This window comes from Natrix helvetica, assembly GCF_964273705.1.
Source record: "Natrix helvetica genome assembly, chromosome: 7".
In the NCBI taxonomy this organism is placed as follows: domain Eukaryota; kingdom Metazoa; phylum Chordata; class Lepidosauria; order Squamata; family Natricidae; genus Natrix; species Natrix helvetica.
The window spans coordinates 11,311,815-11,331,848 of record NC_138558.1 but is presented as its reverse complement, the minus strand read 5'-3'; the positions used below and the strand labels follow the sequence as shown (position 1 = coordinate 11,331,848).

Genomic DNA, 20,034 nt, shown 5'->3' with positions numbered 1-20,034 from the left:
TAAGTATTGTAATAGTGCTTATAATATTTGTACAATACTCTTGGTGCAGAAGGATTGAGATGTTTATGTCAAGATATATAAATATATAATGTCTATGTAATGTTACAATTTTAAATAAAAAATCATTTATGGTGAAATGATCAGTCTTGACCAAACTTTGGAGTTACAGGGAAAAGTGTTGGGTCATTGCTTAAAGAATAAGCATTGCAGAGCTTCATCTTACCTAAGTGATCGCTAGAAGTCAAAAACCACTTGATAACAAGTAATAAATGGTACAGCTTTAAATTTTCTCACCTGATCTCTTATGGTTACGTTACCAAGTTGCTATAGAATTCAAGGCTACCTTTTCTAAATGGGCACCCACTAGATGTTTTTATACTAAAAGCACCCATATTTCCCAGTTTTCCCCTATTTTAGCTGGGAATTATAAAGTTACAAATTACACATGTAGAGGATATCCAGTAAAGAATATTGTTTTAAACTTTTGCTTGAAAAATATTTCAGGATTTGTATGAATATTTTAGCACGGGTTCCCTCTCCTCATGTAAATGGAAAATACTAACTGGTTTGCTGTTTTAAGATACATTATTTAGCATTTAAAATTAGGAACGAGCATGCTATTTTTTTTTTTTTTGCAGTGCTTTATGCCTATGTAGGTAGGCATCGATGGCAATATTTCTTTTATTTTTGTGATGTAAGGCATAGCTGACGTGTTAAATGAAAATATTTTACTTTATGTGGTTGACAAAATATCCCAATATTTGCTTTTTTAGCAATTCTGTGCAATGGCTTAAGCCGAGAACAGGGCTAGTCATAGATTCTAGTCTATAACCTGTTCCAGCCAAAAAGAAGCATGTCTGAACATGATGTGGGGATCCAGCATCAAGCAATAGCTTAACACCTCCTAGAGTAGACTGCTATCTCTTTCTACAAGGTGGCTTAGTGTGATGCTTGAACCTACCTAACAGGTTTCCTGAAACCAGGATTAATTACAAAGGCATTCGCCCTGTTCATATCTGATGGCCAAGCTGGATGCCCACCAAAATGATAGTAGTTTTATTGCAGTAAAAGACCAGCATTATAAGTAAGCATTGATAAAATCAAATGCCCATGAGGATTCTCAGTCATCCAGTCATAGTTGTTTCTAAGCTAATTTTACTTTTTGAAAAGCAACAACTTTTTTTTTCTGAAGAAGTAAAACATTTAGTTTCCCATTCAGGAAGCTTCATCAGTTGTACTGGATGGCAGGGGAGATGGAAGTACTGGATGTACCAAACCTTCTTTCTCTTTGAAATGTATTTGTCTTTCTCTTTTTCTTCCTCCAAAAAATCAGTTCAGTTGCTTTTCTTAAAAAAAAACCTTTCAGTTATTAATAAAATCAAATGAAATAAAGAGATGATCATTCTTAGCAATTGGTGATGGATTGGGCAGTCAAAAGTGCCTAATTTTGCAGAGTATTAACAAAATCTGGCTACATTCAAGGAGACCATCCTGAATGGCTAAATCTTGTTAGTAGGGGTCCTTGGTTCTCTCTGAGCTTGCTTGTTTTCTTGTAGACATTTCATTACCCTAACTAGGTAACATCATCAGTGCTAGCATGATGACAACCTAATTTGGGTAGTGGAATGTCTACAAGAAAATAAGTCAGAGTACCAAGGACCCCTTCAGGTCAATCCTGAGCTACAAATATTGACACTTGTATTAAAATAAATTTTATAAAGAAAGATCCTTGGTGCTCTCTGTTATATACATATTGTTTGTTTGGGACTGCTGGATCTTTAAATTTACTTAGGATGTCTTGGAGGCCTTTAGTTGGTTTGTGTGTGTTACGATGATTCCATGTGATTGTAATAGTTTTTGGGTGGTTTCTGGGTTTTTAACACTGCCATCTCAGCTCAGGAAATCTGGGAGTTCAAATCCACAGGTTGTGAAGGGATCATAATTGCCTACTGCTGGCGTATATTATGCCCCAGACTGAAATATCTCTGGGTAATCTTCCAGGGCCTTCTGATCACCTTAACTTTTTCCCCCAAAAGGGGACGCTTCAAGGCTGGATGAAAATAATCCAGAAACTTTGGCTTTAGCAACGTCTTCTTAAATAAGGAGCATACTAACTTTCTAAAGGTGATAGTTGAAACCATCCCTTCACTCATGAGTTGTACTTTGTTGCACACTGACCTGGCAAAATAGCAGATATTTTATTTTTGGGTAATTTTTAGATTTCAAGTGGAACATAAAAGTAAACAAGGTGTTAAATTTGTTCTGATGCTTTCTTTTATATTTTATTTTTAAGATTGTTAGATCTGTGAGTATCTTGGGGGGATTTTCGCCACCAGTGTGGAAGCTGCAAAAAATTTTCTGTACACCCTTTTACCTTTCCCTATATATTTTAAAACCAATAAAAATTTTGCAATAAAAAAGAAAAAAAAGAGTAAACAAGGCCTCTTCTAGCACACACAGTCAAGAAATTCTGTGAGAGATGCATCATAACACCACTTATAATTATCTCAATCTTTGTTGTTGTTAACTCAAACCCTATTTAGATTTTGACAATGCTTGGGAGCAAATATAATAAGAGTGCCACAACACAGGACAAAGCATGGACTAACCCAAGGGTCCCCAAACTTGGCAACTTTTTAAGACTTGTTGGACTTCAACTCCCAGAATTCTCCAGCCAGCAGAGCTGGCTGGAGAATTCTGGGAGTTGAAGTCCACAAGTCTTAAAAAGTTGCCAAGTTTGAAGACCTCTGGACTAAACGGTGAAAGACACTATAGAGATGTCAACCCCGAGCTACAAATATTCTCATTTAGTCTTTTATACGGTCTGCAAAATTAGGGAGACTTTGGGCAAATGACTGAGCGGCAGGAGCCCGGCGTAGCCCTTTGGGGGTGTCTCGACCCCCGCAGCGCCTCTTGCGACGGTTGCGGCCTAGTCCGCGAGAAAGGCCTGGCGCTTTGCACGCGGGCAGAGGACCCTTTCGCCCTTGCCGGCGGCCCCCGAGGAGGCGTCCAAGGCCTACCGCGCTTGCGTGGCGCGGGAGGCCCAACCCAAGCCCAGCCTTCCAGCGGGTGTCGGTTAGTGCCGGAAGCCGGCGCGATGAAGGCGGTGCTCCGGCTGCCACGTTGAAGCGGAACGTGGAAGAGCCGCGGCCGCTGCGAAACGCCGAGGAGGAGTTGGAGGTAGGAAGAAAGCGGCGGCGGAGCCTCTGAAGGGGCCCGAGCGGCGCTCCTCTCCGAGCAGGTGAGGCGGCGTCCGCCGGGGATGAGTGCGGGGACCCAGGTTGGCTGACGCGGGCGAATTGGGGCCGGGGGCGACGCTTTATAGCACACCCACCTCGGCTTTGCCGTTGAAAAAGAGGCCGGACGCTCCCAGGGAGCGCCGCTGGCTTTGGGCTTCGGCTCCGCTTTTGTTCCTCTCCGGCTTTGGGCCTGTCCGTGGCTTCCAAGGCGACTGGGTGCCCGTCCGTAGCTGGTCCAGCCCGCTTGGAGAATAGAATAGAATAAATAGAATAGAATAGAATAATAACTTGTCACTTTGAATGCAGACTAATTGGCATGCATTAAAATGAAATTTCGTGGCATGCAGCTCCCAAATAGCCAATATACACTACATAACCATGATAAAATACATACATACATACATACATTCATACATACAAAATTAGGCATGATCTACCTACTTATATTATAGGACACAGAAACAACACGGAGGTAGTCATCTACATGGCTATAAAATACATACATTCATACAAAATCAGGCATGATATACCCACATATATGATACAGAAACAACACAGATGTAGTCATCTACATGGCTGTAAAATACATACCTTCATACAAAATTAGGCATGATATACCCACATATATTTTATGACACAGAAACAAAATGGATGTAGTCATCTACATGGCTATAAAATACATACATTCATACAAAATCAGGCATGATATACCCACATATATGATACAGAAACAACACGGATGTAGTCATGTACATGGAGCTGCAAGCCAGCCCATGGCTTTGGCTGAAATTTATTTATTTATTTGTATTTATTGTATTTATTTAGTTTGTCACTCATGCACAAGATAACAGGAATAAGAATAAACAGGAATAAGAACGCAGGAAATGGGGATGAATAAATGGGGACAGTAGGACAGGGTAGTGTGCTTATGCATGTCCCCCTTACAGACCTCTTAGGAATGGGGTGAGGTCCACATTAGAAAGTCTAAGGTGAAAGTTATGGGGGGGTTTTCTGGGCTAAAATTCCGTATTTTTGCCATGCTGTGAAACTTTCACCTTTCCAGGTTGGATTTGCACAAGGCGGAGGCTTCAAAGGGAAATCGTTCAAAGGGAAGCCAGGCAGTTTGCAAACTTGCCTTTTCTTATAGCCCTTGAGTTTGTGTGGTTGTGGTTGTAGAAGAGAACACCACACCGCCTGGGCAAAATCTTGCAGAAGGAGTTTTGCACTCAGTGCATTGCCTAATTTCTCCTTTGAATTTCAGGGGTGATATCTACACGTGGGAAGGTATGCAGAGAGAATGCTTCTATGTTTATAGGTAGTGCTCGGCTTATAATTTGAGCCCCACATTTTTGCTGCTAAGTGAGACATTTTGCCCCGTTTTTACAACCTTACCTGCCCCAGTGGTTAAGTGAATCATTGCCGTGAAGTTAGTAACACGGTTGTAAAGTGAATCCCCATTGAGTTTGTTTGTCAGAAGGTTACCAAAGGTGGGTCACATGACTTTGGGACACTGAAACCGTCGTAAGTGTTAGTCAGTTACTAATAGCTGAATTTTGATCACGTGACCATGGGGATGCTGCAGTGGTCGTAAGTGTGAAAAACAGTCATAAGTCACTTTTTTCAGTGCTGTTCTAACTTCGAATGGTCGTTAAATGAATTATTTTAAGTCAAGGACTACCTGTAGTTGTTGTATCAGTTGCAAAATTCATAGATAGTAAGTCCTTCTATAACAGTGCCAACATACCACATCTTACATATACATGAATTTTCACTCTTTGTTTTCCTTAGTTACCATATTTTTTGGACTATAAGACGCACTGGAGTGTAAGAAACACAAAGATTTCGAAGAGGAAAACAAGAAAAAAATAGTTTTTGGCCTCCACGCATTTAGTTTTTGCCCTCCCCGGCCCCCAGGAGCACTCTGCAGGCCTCCCACATCCTCTGTCCCTCCTGTTTTCACCAAAAACGGGCCAGTTTTTGGCTTCCCAACCCTCCCATGCATCCCATTTTTGCCCTCCCCAGCCCCCCAGGAGCACTCTGCAGGCCTCCCGAACCCTTTGTGTGTCCCATTTTTCCCCCAAACAGGCCTGTTTTGGGCGAAAACAGGTCACGCAGGGAGGGTTTTGGGAGGCCAAAAGCAGGGCATTATTCGGTCTGTAAGACGCACAGACATTTCCACCCACTTTTTTTGTGGTTTTTGAGGGGGGGGGGGAAATACAGCACTTTCCTAATTTGTATGGTTATTACGTTGGTGCAAATTATCATTGTGTGGCTGAGGTTACCTGACATGATTAATTGAACTGTAGTTTACTCTCTGTTTCCTGCATTTGCCCAACATACTTAATTAATCACACAGGCAGGATCTGGGCACCCTGCTAGCTAAACTTTTCTTCTGTGGCTTGAGTGAACACAGACCTTCCTTTCTGATGCCTGTTCTTGAAACCTGATTAAAATGGCAAAATAATAGCTACTGTTCCCTCTGCAGCTGTTTAAAGGGCTGTATATATACACTGTATTTTTCGGAATATAAGACATACCCGAGTATAAGACCCCCAGCAAGATTTTGAAGAGGTAATTTTTTTAAAACGTTTTTGCACTCTGCAGACCTCCCAAACCTTCTTCCGCCTCAATTTTTGTGAAAAACTGGGCGTGCAGAGAGTTTGAGAGGCCTGCAAAGTGGGGGCTGGGGAGGGGCATAAATGAGCAAAAAATGGCCCATTTTTTGCTTGTTTTTGCCCTCCCAGCCCCCAGGAACACTTTGCAGGCCTCCCAAACCCTCTGCATGTCCATTTTTGTGAAGGGGGCGGGGTTTCGGGTGGCTTAAAATGCTGTATTCAGTGTATAAGACACACCCAGATTTTCTTCCTCTTTTTGGGGGGTGGGATAAAGGTGCGTTTTATACTCCGAAAAAGGTGTTATCTGAGAACCCACATATGCTTTCGTGCATACACGTACTCCTTGACCACAGTTGAGCCCCAAATTTATGTGGTTAAGCAAGACACTTTACAACCAACTTTATCACAGTTGTTAAGTGAATCAGTGCAGTTGTTACGTTAGTGACACGACTGCTAAGTAAATCTGGTTCCCCCATTGACATTTCTTCTCAGAATGTCACAAAAGGAAGTCTACCATGCATGGGCATGCCTCCCGCCAGCCAGCTGGTCTTTGGGTCTCTGCCACGTATGCGTGGGGGGTGGGGCACATGTCGGATGCTTGCGTGCATGTGCGGGGGCGGCGCATGTGCGGGGGGTGGTGCTTCAATTGCATTTTGGGGGTTCACGCACATGCGTGTGCCCCTGTGCCCCGTTTTGGTCCTGGAAAGCTGCCTGTGCCAACCTGGAAGCCAAAAATGTGTGAGGGGGGCTGGGTGCATGCGCCTGGGGTATTCACATTGCATTTTGGGGTTTCACGCACCTTGGGCACTCAGCCCCCAAAAGGTTAGCCATCACTGTACTAGAATATCAACTGAGAGCAAGCCCAATTCTTTACTAGTCCTGATGATGTTGCGTAGTTTGGAAACAACCAAGCTCAGAGAGCACCAAGGACTCCTCATTTCACCCTGAGCTAAAATATTCTCCTTTATCGACACTTGTATTAAAAATAAATTTTATAGGGCAGGGTCCTTGGTGTTCTCTATGTTATAGATATTTCTTGTTTGCTTTTCTTGGGACAGCTGAATCTTTAAGTTTACTTAGGATGTCTTGGAGGCCTTTAGTTGGTTTGTGTGTGCTACGATGATTCTATGTGGTTGTGATAGTTTTTGGGTGGTTTCTGAGTTTTTAACACTGCCATCTCAGCTCAGGAAATCTGGGAGTTCAAATCCACAGGTTATGAAGGGACCATAATTGCCCATCCCTCCTGTATATTATGCCCCTGGCTGAAGTATCTCTGGGTAAGCTTCTTCCAGGGCCTTCTGATCACCTTCTTAACAACTTTTTCCCCAAAAAGGGGAAGCTTGAAGGCTGGATGAAAATAATCCAGAAACTTTGGCTTTAGCAACGTCTTCTTAAATAAGGAGCATACTAACTTCCTAAAGGTGAAAGATAGTTGAAACCATCCCTTCACTCAGGAATGAACTCACTACATCATGAGTTGTACTTCGTTGCACACTGACCTGGCAAAATAGCAGATCTTTTATTTTTGGGTAATTTTTAGATTCAAAGTGGAACATAAAAGGAGAGTAAACAAGGCCTCTTTTCTAGCACACAAAGTCAAGCAATTCTGTGAGAGATGCGTCATAGCACTTATAATTATCTCAATCTTTTTTTTTTTTTTTGTTAACCCAAACCCTATTTATATTTTGACAGTGCTTGAGAGCAAATATAATAACAGTGCCACAAAACTGAGGACAAAGCATTGACTAACCGGCTGCTTCACCCTAGGAGGATCAAATATTGGGCTTTATATATTTTGTATTTTGATTTGGAAGCATAATGCCCCATATTCTACATAGAAACCCAGTTTGGAAATCTAATCTTGAGAAAGATCCAGGATGCAGCAGCTTTTCAGAGTGGAATACCAGGCATATACATTTAATAAACAAACAAAGAGAAGACTTGTCATTTGATATTTGTTTTAGCAACAAATAACTTGAGTAAGAGAGGGAAGGAGAGGGAAGAAGAAAGAGGAAAGGAGAGGAAGATTGGGGGGGATAGGAAGAGAAGGAGAGAGGGTATGAAGGGAAAGAGTAGAGTGGACTAGGGGAGAGGAAGGGGAAGAAGGAAAGGGAAAGGAGAGGAGGAAAGAAGAAAATAGAGAAGGGAGGGAAGGAGAAAAGGGAAGGGAAAAAAGTAGAGTGGTGATAAAGCAAAATAGGTGTATGGGATGGTAAGCAAAGTAATCCCGATTATATATTTTAATTTTTGATATGAAAAAATCAGTGTTTAGAAGTGTTAAAATGTGATAAGAATCGTAACTAAGAAAATATATACTTGTAAATGTGTGTATGAGACTAAAAATAAAAAACTTGTTTAAAAAAATAACTTTTGAGTAAAGTCAATCTTTCTTACGTCAGTTTAAAGCAGGGTTCTTCATCTTTGGCCATCTTAAGACTTGTGGGCTTCAACTCCCAGAATCCTGGGAGTTGAAATCCACAAGTCGTAAAGTTGAAATGTCTTTTAAGTAAGAAAGAAATGTGAAACTGAAGGAGAAAGGGCTTTCCCGGTTATTTTCCCCCTACACGCCCTTTCTTGGGGGGATGGGGGGGATAAAATTAAAATTAAAATGTCATCTTAGTAGGATAATAGCTTTGATATTCTTTATAATCCTTTTCTCAGCAGGATGAAACTGAAAGAGGTCGACCGTACTGCCATGCAGGCATGGAGCCCTTCCCAACATCATCCCATTTACTTGGCCACAGGTAGGTTGTTGGGTTTGATGTCAGAGGATGGGTTAGGAATGCACAGCGTGGCTTCCAGAATTCTTTGCAACCTCTTAAGAGCAGCTCCACTCTGAGTCATGTGACTAGGATGAGGCCTCCTTAGAATGGAGAGATGGGTAGCATGCCTAACCTTTGCCCAGATGCATTCTTCATAGGGATGCATTGGAGCAGGGATGTTAAATTCAAGGCCCGCGGGCCAGGTGTAGCCCGCGGAGTGCTTAGATCTGGCCCGCAGGGCTGTCTTGGAAACAGTGAAGGACTGGCCCACAGTGCTCCTGCCAGTGAAAATGGGCTCCAGAGCTCTGTTTTTGGCTGCCACCACGCGGCCCTCCCGAGCTCCATTTTTTCCGGCAGAGGGTTGCAGACGGCCGTCGTAGCCAAAAACGGAGCTGAAGAGCCCGTTTTCTCTGCCAGTGTGCTCAGGCCACCATACATGAGTGATGTTAAGCTGGCCACACCTGCCTTGCGCCCCCCCCCCAGGTCAAGCACAACCCTGAAGTGGCCCCCAATGAAACCTAGTTTGACACCCCTGCATTGGAGGATATTTTTTCCCCTCTGTAACACGCATACTTTGGAATTCAGTCTTTCATTAACAAACTTCTTTTCCTCCTCAACAATTTTGGTCCCATTCATTTGTACTTTTGGAAAGCTATCGTGTTGGTTGATGGATGGATAGTTACACAGAGCCCCGAGATCCTTTCCATATATTTTTTTTTCTAACACTATTAAACAGATTAAAAGAAGGGACTGAATTAATTTTTTTAAATTCCAAACATGGGCATACTTGATAATTACGGCAGTTCAAAGTTACAACTGGCAAAAAGTTACAGTTCTTTGATTATGTGGAAAGTGGGAAAGGATGCCTAACAAACAGAAGTATTTAGAACAGACCATATCCATCTAATTCAGATCTTCTATTTAGCACCACATGCCCTATCTTTGCATGTTGATGTCCAGTTCATCTTTTGGAGCTACTGGCTTCATGAATTACTGGAGCTATTGTTCCTAAATTGAAGTAACGTTTGTTTCATGGCTTTTTCTGAATTTTGTGCTACCCAGCCAAGAGAAAAGATCCATTTATAGTACAGTCCCGTGCATGTCCACATGGAAGAAAACCTTGCTGTGAGTGCAGATTCCAGACTTTTTGCAGCATTTGCCTAAGGTTAAACCTGGGCCCTGAACTCCAGAGGACTCTTAGCCCTTTTTATAATATGTCAGTATTAAGTAAATGTGTGTTTCTTGCAGGTACCTCTGCTCAGCAGCTGGATGCCACTTTCAGTACCAATGCTTCCCTAGAAATATTTGAACTTGATTTGACAGACCCAGCACTGGATATGAAGTCCTGTGCCACTTTCTCCTCCCCTCATAGGTAAGTCCTGCATTCTAAAGCTTTATTTCTCCTTTTTGAGAATTTGCAGTGCCCTAGAGAAAAGGAAAGGGGTAGCACGTTGGTTCAGAAGTTAAGACACTGGGCTTGTCGACTAGAAAGCCGGCAGCCCAGGTCCAAGACTTGAGCTCCATGCGACAGGGTGAGCTCCCATCCTCACCTCAGCTCCTGCCAATCTAGCAGTTTGAAAACATGCAAATGCGAGTAGATAAATGGGTACCACTTTGATGGGAAGGATGCATCATACTGGCCACAGGACTGTGGAAATGTTGTCAGACAGTGGCCCAGTGGCCTTGAAACAGAGATGAATACTTTCCCCTAGGATTGGCAACAACTAATGGAGTTAAATCTGCAAGACTCCTTTACCTTTTGTGTTTTTTATAGAAAGGGAAATGTCAGAATGTGGATAGTAGTTAAGGTTGCATCAATTTTTTCAGTGCTGAGGTAGCTTCAAACGGTCCTTAAAAGAATGGTTGTAAGTCGAGGACTACCTGTATATATTTTTATGGTTTCATTGTTTTTAATGTTGTAAGCTGCCCAGTCGCCTTGCGGTGAGATGGGCAGGAAACAAATGTGATACATGACTATACGTTCTGTACTTGTGGGACCTGGGAGATGGGATTGGAGAAGGAAGATTCAAGAATTGGGCAACAAGTACAGGTTTCTTAGATTTCATGATGCCTAGATTTGTGTGGCAGAAAGTAAGGCTCTCTCGACCACCCCAACTTGCCAGTTAGAAAAGAAAGACTTTCGAAAACATTATTAGCACAAAGTACACTTACTAAAGCCAAGTGGTTACAGAAGAAGCAAAGCCAGATCTGGGATTTTTACGCACAAAACATATGGTTAACTTTTTCCTTGTTCTCACCTTATCCCCCTGCTTATCTGTGAGTGTCCAACTAGGTACTAACAAAGGGTTCCCGGGCTGGATAATTTTGCATTCCATGGTGTGACCAGGGAGCGATCGGCGGCTTTCACGGGATGACACGATGTGTAGTTTCAATTCCTCTCATGCTGGCACGCCCGTATCCCACCCCACAATCTCCTCTCCCATTGAGTATGGCAGGATGACAGCAAGCAATGCATGGCGTATGCATTGCTTGCTCTAGCTTCATCCTCCTTTTCAGCCAGCTGGCTGCCTTCACAGGTCACACCAAGCCATACTAAGTTGATCAAGACATTGTGGTCTTCTTGACTAGCCCTAGGCACTGGTTTAAAAATTATAGCACCTGGAATTGCCTACTGAGTGCAATTAGTTAACAGGAAGAATTCTACTGATCTTTTTAGTGGAATTGGTCTCAGCTTTTGATGTCAGTTTCGACAATATCAATAAATCCTCCTCAGAATAACAAAAAGAGTTCTACTTACCTCTAAGCCAGGGGTGTCAAACTCGAGGCCCGTGGGCTTAATCTGGCCCATGGGGTCCTTAGATCTGGCCCATGGGACCACCCTGGAAACAGTGATGGACTAGCCCGTGATACCTCTTCCAGCAAAAATGGTGCTCCGTTTTCACTGGCACAGGTTTCAGGAAGCCGTCCCAGCTGAAAACGGAGCTCGGGAGCTCGTTTTCGCTGGCAGAGCTCTCGGGCCACAGGCACCACTGACATGAGTGACATCAAGCTGGCCACGGCCACCCCAGCCCCTTGAGGTCAAACACAACCCTGATGCGGCCCTCAATGAAATCGGGTTTGACATTCCCTGCTCTAAACCAATATTTTACTGAAGCCTTGAACCTTGGTTATTCTGTACGTCCCCTATCACCAGCGGCATCTTGATTTAAATACTAACAGATCAGCCTGTTCCTCTTCAAACATCTTAAAGCAAATACAAAGGGCCCAATTTTTTTTGAAAACTAAAAGGTAGACGGATGAAAAACTTCACTTGTTGCTGATCGACAGTTCCCAGGATCCCATGCTGTTGACCTTGTTTGAGAGGTACCCGTGAGTTCTAAATAAGCCCAGTTGGAGGGCTCCAAGTTCCTCAACCCAATCTAAAGTTTTTTAGATAAAGTAGGTGCCTTGGAGTCCGTCTTGATTCCCAGTGACTGCCTAGACAAATCTCTGCCATTGTTTGGTCAATAGTTTTGGAAGTGATTTGCCCTTGTCTTCTTCCTAGTCTGGGAGAAAGGGACTAACCCGCTCACTCAGTTGACTTCATGTCTAAAGCAGGAGTAGAACCCACAGTCTTCCTAGTTACTGGTCTGGTGCCTTAACCCACCACGTCACGGGTGTCAAAACTCAATTTCACTGAGGTCTGCATCAGGGTTGTTTTTGACTCGGGGGGGGGGGAGGGAGCTGAGGTGGGTGTGGCCAGGGTGATCATGGCCTCTCTCAACGTCACTTGTGTCGGTAGCGCCTGCGGCTCAAGTGGTCTGCCAGCCAAAACGAACTCCCGAGTTCCGTTTTCGACTGGGACAGTCTCCTGCAACCCTCTGCCAGCGAAAACGGCGCTCGGGAGGGCTGCACTGAGTGCCAGTCTTTCAGTGTTTCCAGGGCCGGTTCTAAGTACCCTGTGGGACGGATCTGGCCCATGGGCCTTGAGTTTGACACTCCCGCACTACGTCACACTGGTTTTCTTTTATGTAATCATGAGCATAATTTGTTCCATAACTTTGGTCACAACCCGATTTGGTTGTGACCTGAACCTAATTTTGGAAATTTGACGCTTACCCAAAGAAATGGCATGGAAGGGAAAATAGACTGAGGGAAAAAAACTGTGAATTGTGAACCCGATTTGGTTGTGGTCAGAGGTGTTAGCGAATAGAGGTTCTACTGTATAGGATACTATCATCCCGTCTGTTTGTTTCATGTGCCAATGAAAATTCCAATATAGGTCCCCTACTGGCAAACTCAATAGCATCACCTCTCAGAAAAACGGAACAAGGCTGATGGAAAAATATATTTCCCAATGACTTCTATCCATGTGTTCTTGACGTTGTCTTGCAGGTATCACAAATTGATCTGGAGTCCTCACAAAACAGCATCCGATGAGACTCTTTCCGGAGTTCTTATTGCTGGTGGTGAAAATGGGAATATAATTTTGTATGATCCAGCTAAAATATTAGCTGGTGAAACCGAAGTCATGATTGCTCAGAAGGACAAGCATACGGGACCTGTAAGAGCTCTGGATGTTAATCTATTCCAGGTTAGATTTTCCTTCCAACTTTTCATAGTGTCTTCAAAGCATTTCAGATCGAAGTGGTTGTGGCCGGCCAGCAGAGCTGGCAGCAGATTCGGACAGTGAGGAGGTTGGGGAGGAACATGGGCCCATCCTGGAGTCTGGGGAAGGGTCTGATGAGGGCTCTGTGTCTGAGGCAGAGAGGGGGCCAGGGCTGTGTTACAGTTATCAGCTGCCTTCAGAGTCAGACGTCAGTAAGGCAGACAAGCAGCTGGAGCCTGTTCCCAGTGTGTGCATGCGCAGAGTTGCCAGAAAAAGGGACAGCTAAAGAACAGGGGCCGACTTGGGAGTAAGGCCACAGGTGGACGATGAATGGCCTCTCGCAGAGGAAAGAAAAGAGGAGTGAAAGGGGAGTGGAGTTTGCAGGAGACAATTAGTTCTCTTAATTGGTTCGTGACTCAAAGACTCCTTGCCAAGTTTTGCAGAGATCGGCCTGGCAGCTCTCCAAGCCAGAGAAGGTCTGTGACTGTAAATCCTCCCTTGAAAGACTTTGCTGGATGTGAATGAGCAGAATTCACAGTTAATAAATAAAAGGGGTTTTTGTCGGGACAAGGAGTTTGCTTCATGCTCTTGGGAAGCCTCGGTCAGAACAGAACTTCCCCCTTTTATCCCGAACAAAGTGGTCACTTTTTGTCAGATGGGCAGCCCTATAAATTTGATAAATGAAATAAAAACTCATGCGCATTAGCTTTCTTGAAAAAGCTGCTTTTGATACAATTTAATTTGTAGGGCTTGCTTTGTGTTACAGACAAATCTAATAGCTTCTGGGGCAAACGAGTCAGAGATCTACATCTGGGATTTAAATAACTTTGCAACGCCAATGACACCGGGAAGCAAGACACAGGTATACTAGATTCATATTACGTGTGCGAGAACTGTGTAAATCACTGGATAAGAGGAGTGTGGCCATGGAGGTTGTGTTGCACTTAAGGATAGTTGTATTTGCCTTAGCTTCCTGGTGGTTTGTCCTATCTCTGGATTTAGTGGGCATCCAAGTTATGACTTTTCAAATAAAGAAAATACATTTGATTTCTCTTATGGTTCGTGAAAACGCACAAACATTCTTAGGTGGAGAATGTGATTAGGGAAATGCTAGAATGTGCAGAAATAAATAGGTTGACCCTGGCTATCAAAGAGAAAGAACAAACTGATTGGTTTTTTTTAACTTTTTTTTATTTTATTGTTTTAATTAAACAAAAAACAACACAAAAACATTCTTCATTACATCTTCCAGAAAGCATGTCGATTGGTTACAAATAAATTTCGTGCATTACTATAATCATTCTTTATATTTCATTCATATTGAATTGTACATTTTAAATCAAAAATCTTTATACCATCAATATACCATCATTCTCATTTAACTATATTTGTTTAAACGTGCTTTTGTCTAGAATCATTTATATTTATATTATAATAAATCTAGACAAAAATTTATTACTAGAATTTATAAGTACCCAGGAGAGATTACATCTTTATAACAAAATCTAAACAAAAAAAAATTAATTAAATTAGTAAATCTTTTCCCCAGGAAGAACAAACTGATTGTTATACAATTTGGGGAAATGGATTGCTTATATCAAAATAAAATAAAATAAAATAGAATAGAATGACAGAGTTGGAAGGGACCTTGGAGGTCTTCTAGTCCAACCCCCTGCCTAGGAGGGAAACCCTATACCGTTTCCAACCTCTTCTTAAAAACTTCCAGTGTTGGAGCATTGGCAACTTCTGGAGGCAAGCTGTTCCACTGATTAATTGTTCTAACTGTCAGGAAATTACTCCTCAGTTCTAAGTTGTTTCTTTCCTTGATTAGTTTCCACTCATTGCTTCTTGTTCTACCCTCAAGTGCTTTGGAGAATAATTTGACTCCCTCTTCTTTGTGGCAACCCCTGAGATATTGGAACACTGATAGTATGTCTCCCCTAGTCCTTCTTTTCATTAAACTAAACATACCCAGTTCCTGCAACCGTTCTTCATATGTTTTAGTCTCCAGTCCCTTAATCATCTTCGTTGCTCTTCTCTGCACTCTTTCTAGAGTCTCCACATCTTTTTTACATCATGGCAACCAAAACTGGATGCAGTATTCCAAGTGTGGCCTTACCAAGGCATTATAAAGTGCTATTAATACTTCACGTGATCTTGATTCTATCCCTCTGTTTATGTAGCCTAGAACTGTGTTGGCTTTTTTGGCAGCTGCTGCACACTGCTGGCTCATATTTAAATGGTTGTCCATTAGGACTCCAAGATCTCTCTCACAGTTATTACTATTGCGCAAGGTACCACATATACTGTACTTGTGCATAAAATAAATATTAAAAAACATTCTTAAGTGTTTACAGGTTATTCTAGAAAAACTGGTTAATCCCCTCCCCCTCCCCACCTGAGATACTTCTGAGTCAAAGAACATCATGTTCCTTAGAATAACAAATACAAAGCATTGTATTTTGGGAAGTATCCAGGTCATATGTTTGCCCTCTGAAGGCGCATTGGATTCTTAATACCATCTTGTAAACATGAATTGACAGTTTCCCCCAATTGCTCTTCTGTTCCTTCTACTTCCTTCTGGGCTTTCCTTGCATGAGTAGTAGGAAAAGCAATAGCACTTAGACTTATATACCGCTTCATAGTGCTTTTACAGCCCTCTCTAAGCAGTTTACAGAGTCAGCCTATTGCCCTCAACAATCTGGGTCCTCATTTTACCCACCTCGGAAGGATGGAAGGCTGAGTCAACCTTGAGCCTGGTGAGATTTGAACTGCCAAATTGCAGGCAGGCGGCAGAAGTAGCCTGCAGTACTGCCTTCTAGCCACTGCGCCACCGTAAGAGAGAGAAAGCTAACCCATTCATGGTGTGTAGTAAGTCTTAAGCCAAGGAAGGTTGAACCCATTTCCAACCGTTTTTCCCACCCCAACAGCCTCCTGAAGACATCAGCTGTATTGCGTGGAACAGACAAGTCCAACATATCTTGGCCTCTGCAAGCCCCAGTGGTCGTGCTACCGTGTGGGATCTCAGGAAGAACGAGCCCATCATCAAAGTCAGCGACCACAGCAATCGGGTAACTATCCAGCCGCGTGCCTTAAAGGCAAAGGATCAGGGGGGGAGAAAAAAATTAATTCGGGCGAATAATTAGAAAGTTACAGGTGGCCCTCAACATACAACCGCAGTCCAGCCCAAAATGTATGTTCTGAAAGCGAAACGTTTGCCAACTGAGTTTTGTTTTACGACCTTCCATGCCAGGCGGTTAAGTGAACCACTGCAGCTGTTAATTTAGTAACACGGTCGTTAAGTGAATCTGGCTTCCGCATTGACTTGGCTTGTCAGAAAGTCACAAAGGGGGACCACGTGATCCAGGGACACAGCAATGGTCTTAATTGCAACCAGTTACCAAGCATCTGGATTGTGATCCCATGACTACAGGGATGGTGCCATGTTGCAGGTGTGAAAAATGGTCATTAAGTCTCTCTCTTTTTTTTCTGGCACCGTTGTAACTTTGAATGGTCACCAAATGAGTTGTTGTAAGTTTGAGGACTACCAGTATTAGTGTAATGGAAAAACAGATCAGTATTGTTTTTTAGTGTGCTTGGATTTTAAAGCTACGTCTGAAAACGTGACCAAATAATATTTTGGGGTGTTTTTTTTTCTCTTCCTGATTTTTCTTTTTTATCTCTTTTCTCCCCCTTTTCTCCCATTTATTAAAGCAACAGCAATCCATGTAAAGATTTTAAAAAGATATGTTGAATTTAAAAAAAAAAATTCAGTCAGCTGCTTGGCCAGATTATTATTACCTTTCGTAGGGAATAAATGCAAATTGGTGTCCTTTGTCACCCATGTAAAATAACTGTTATGGAAGTAACAGTTCCATACAGTGCACATTGCCTAATCCTTGCATTTTCTCACCTCCCCAACCCGGCCTGGTTTTTTAGTACTTGAGATCATCCTATACATATAGATAGAGTGTAGCATATTCATTTATGGTATGTGGCTAGGACGTGCTGGCAAAGCTATGGCACACGTACCACAGGTGGCACGCAGAGCCCTTTCTGTGGCCACGTTAGCCGTCATCCCAACTCAGTTTCACCGCGCATGCATGCACCTGTGCCTCCCACCAGCCAGATGGTTTTCGGGCCTCTGCCATGCATGTGTGAGACACGCGTACATGTGGGGGGGTGCACATGGGGTGTCATGCGCACACACCGGGGGGTGGGGCGCACACGGGGGCATACACACATTGCATTATGGGTGTGCGTGCACACTTTCAGCATTCAGCCCCAGAAAGGTTAGATATAACTGGGCTAGGAGGTGTCCTAACCCACCGGTGTCAAACTCGCCGCGTCACATTGTCGTGTGACGTTTCACGACATTTCTCCGGAGCTGGAGTGGGCATGGCCTGCACAAGACGCATGGGGCCACAGGCCGCCAGTTTGACACCCCTGGCCTAACCTCTCCATCTTACAGATTAACTTTGGGCTTGTTAAGTGTGTGAGGATCTATTAGAGATTTTCACATCCTACATGTGGATTGCTCCCCTTGCAGTGGTTGCAATGAACTACATGTTGAACATGTTTTTCTAAACAAGGAAAAGTGTCATTGAAAATTACTAGGACGCTACACTATTTCTAAGGAAGAAAAGCCATGTAGTCTTTTACGAAGAGCTTGTAAAAGAGAAGTAGTTTTCTTTTACATTTGTAGGCGTGGTGGCCTAGAGCAGTGTTTTTCAACCTTGGCAACTTGAAGATGTCTGGACTTCAACTCCCAGAATTCCCCAGCCAGCATTCGCTGGCTGGGGAATTCTGGGAGTTGAAGTCCAGACATCTTCAAGTTGCCAAGGTTGAAAAACACTGGCCTAGAGATGGAGCTTTTACCCTTACAATCAGGAGGCTGTGAGATCGATCCTAGGTAGCAACAGATATTTCTCTCCCTGGGCACAAAGAAAAAATATTGCTGCGAACTCCACACAGGCATCAGGAAGGGCATCTGGCCAGTAAATGCTTAGCTCCATTCGGTCACCTCAACTCCACCCCAATGCAAAGGATTACAGGGTTGTTGTTGTTTTTTTAAAAAAATGAACATTATTTATACCATTTCAGATGCATTGCTCAGGGCTGGAATGGCACCCGGAGGTTGCTACGCAAATGGTTCTGGCGTCAGAAGATGACCGGCTACCTGTAATCCAGATATGGGATCTCAGATTTGCCTCTTCTCCTCTTCGTGTTCTTGAAAACCATGCAAGGTGCATAAAATACAGCTTTGATGGAAGGGGGGGGGGGGGCTAGAAAGACTGGTGGAGATGTTACAGCAGGGGTGTCCAAACCTGGGAACTTTAAAACCTGTGGCTGGCTGGGGAATTCTGGGAGTTGAAGTCCACAAGTCTTAAAAGTTCCCAAGTTTAGACACACCTGTGTTACAGCAAAATATATGGACAGATTTTCATGCAAAGGCATTGGCAAAACAATGATTAAATCACGCTGGAAAATAAACGTATAGGATTGGATGCAGATGATTGGAGATACACCTTTTTGATCAGCACCCAGAGTAAGATTTTATTTTATTTGAGACAAAAGCAAAAAAAAGGGGACTTTTAAGCATTTCGGTTGATTGTTTTTCAGTTTGGTTTATGATAATAGCCCTTTTATTCTAATCATTTCCTCTTTTTCAAATGTTAATGTCCCATTGATATCAGTTCACATATTTGCAATGTTTGGCTAGTTTGATAAGCTTTTGATATATATATATTTTAACACAGAGGTATTTTGACAATTGCTTGGAGTATGGCAGATCCTGAACTCCTGCTGAGCTGTGGCAAAGATTCTAAAATCCTTTGTTCCAATCCAAACACAGGAGAGGTATTTGCATTTAAGTAATATTTAATACTTTAGAAATTTTTAAAAAATGTGTCAGTATATACCAGTGATGGCTAACCTTTTTGCTGTCACGTGCTGAAAGCACCCCCGCACGGACAGGCCCATAATGCAATGACACCCCCCCATGCTCCCCCACACATGCATGCGCGACCCTGCACGCTCCCCCTGCCTTCCTGCATATGCACCGACAAAACCTCCCCCCCATGCTGCCATTTTGACCTCCCAGCAACCTCCTGGGACCTCTATTTTATGAGCTGTATAAATTAAACGATACATAATAATACCGGGTTCCTTTTAAAACCCAGTAATGGTAAATACATTGTTAACGGAATCTCATGGTTGATAGGTGTAGCTACCTCCTGACAGGTTCCAACAACCAAGTCAATGGGGAAGCCAGCAGGAAATCGCCAATCCCTGGCAGCTTGTAGACAGACCAGCAAACAGGAAAGGAGCTGAGGGGGGAGGGCGCACCGCTGGGCCAGGGAGGGTGTGCGAAGATGCAATGGAGGCTTGGAGTTGGCAGGAGAATATAATTCTCCATCTTGCTCGCAATAGATTGATATACTGTATACTGACCAATTTTGCAGGTTGTTCCTTTTGGCAGCCATAATAGTTGTCTTTCTTCCTTTCTGCTGGTCACAGGTGTTGTATGAGCTTCCTACCTCTACCCAGTGGTGCTTTGATGTGCAATGGTGTCCCAGAAATCCTGCCCTTCTCTCTGCTGCTTCTTTTGATGGACGAATCAGTGTTTACTCAATCATGGGAGGAAGCACGGATAGCCTGCGACAGAAACAAGCGGACAAGGTATCTCATTTAAAAAAAAAAAAAAACGGGGCAAAGGCAGGTTTTGCAGTTTATGATGAAACACCTAAAAATAAATGATTGAAAATGTTGGCTGTCTCAGAACTCCGTGTTCTTGGTTTCTCAATGAGGCTTTAAACATCCACCTGCCAGGGAGGAACAGATCCAGTACTAGTGGTTCTTTGGCTGTG

General features: G+C 43.1%; 1 protein-coding gene across 9 annotated transcripts in view; it reads left to right on the top strand.

The window, feature by feature from the left end:
- Window positions 1-2,998: 2,998 nt before the first annotated feature.
- SEC31A (SEC31 homolog A, COPII coat complex component) overlaps window positions 2,999-20,034 on the top strand; it is a 70,801-nt gene continuing 53,765 nt past the window's right edge. For 3 of the 9 annotated variants that reach the window (XM_081959200.1, XM_081959201.1, XM_081959199.1), the window contains exons 1-9: window positions 3,000-3,241; window positions 8,516-8,598; window positions 9,865-9,988; window positions 12,952-13,150; window positions 13,932-14,027; window positions 16,096-16,236; window positions 18,269-18,411; window positions 18,925-19,024; window positions 19,685-19,846. In XM_081959200.1, coding sequence (XP_081815326.1) covers window positions 8,520-8,598; window positions 9,865-9,988; window positions 12,952-13,150; window positions 13,932-14,027; window positions 16,096-16,236; window positions 18,269-18,411; window positions 18,925-19,024; window positions 19,685-19,846 — 1,044 coding nt within the window. In that variant the 5' untranslated portion in view covers window positions 3,000-3,241; window positions 8,516-8,519. Of the gene's footprint in view, window positions 3,242-8,515; window positions 8,599-9,864; window positions 9,989-12,951; window positions 13,151-13,931; window positions 14,028-16,095; window positions 16,237-18,268; window positions 18,412-18,924; window positions 19,025-19,684; window positions 19,847-20,034 lie in introns of all 9 variants that reach the window. The other 6 variants (XM_081959198.1, XM_081959195.1, XM_081959197.1 and 3 more) reach the window with 5 other exon arrangements.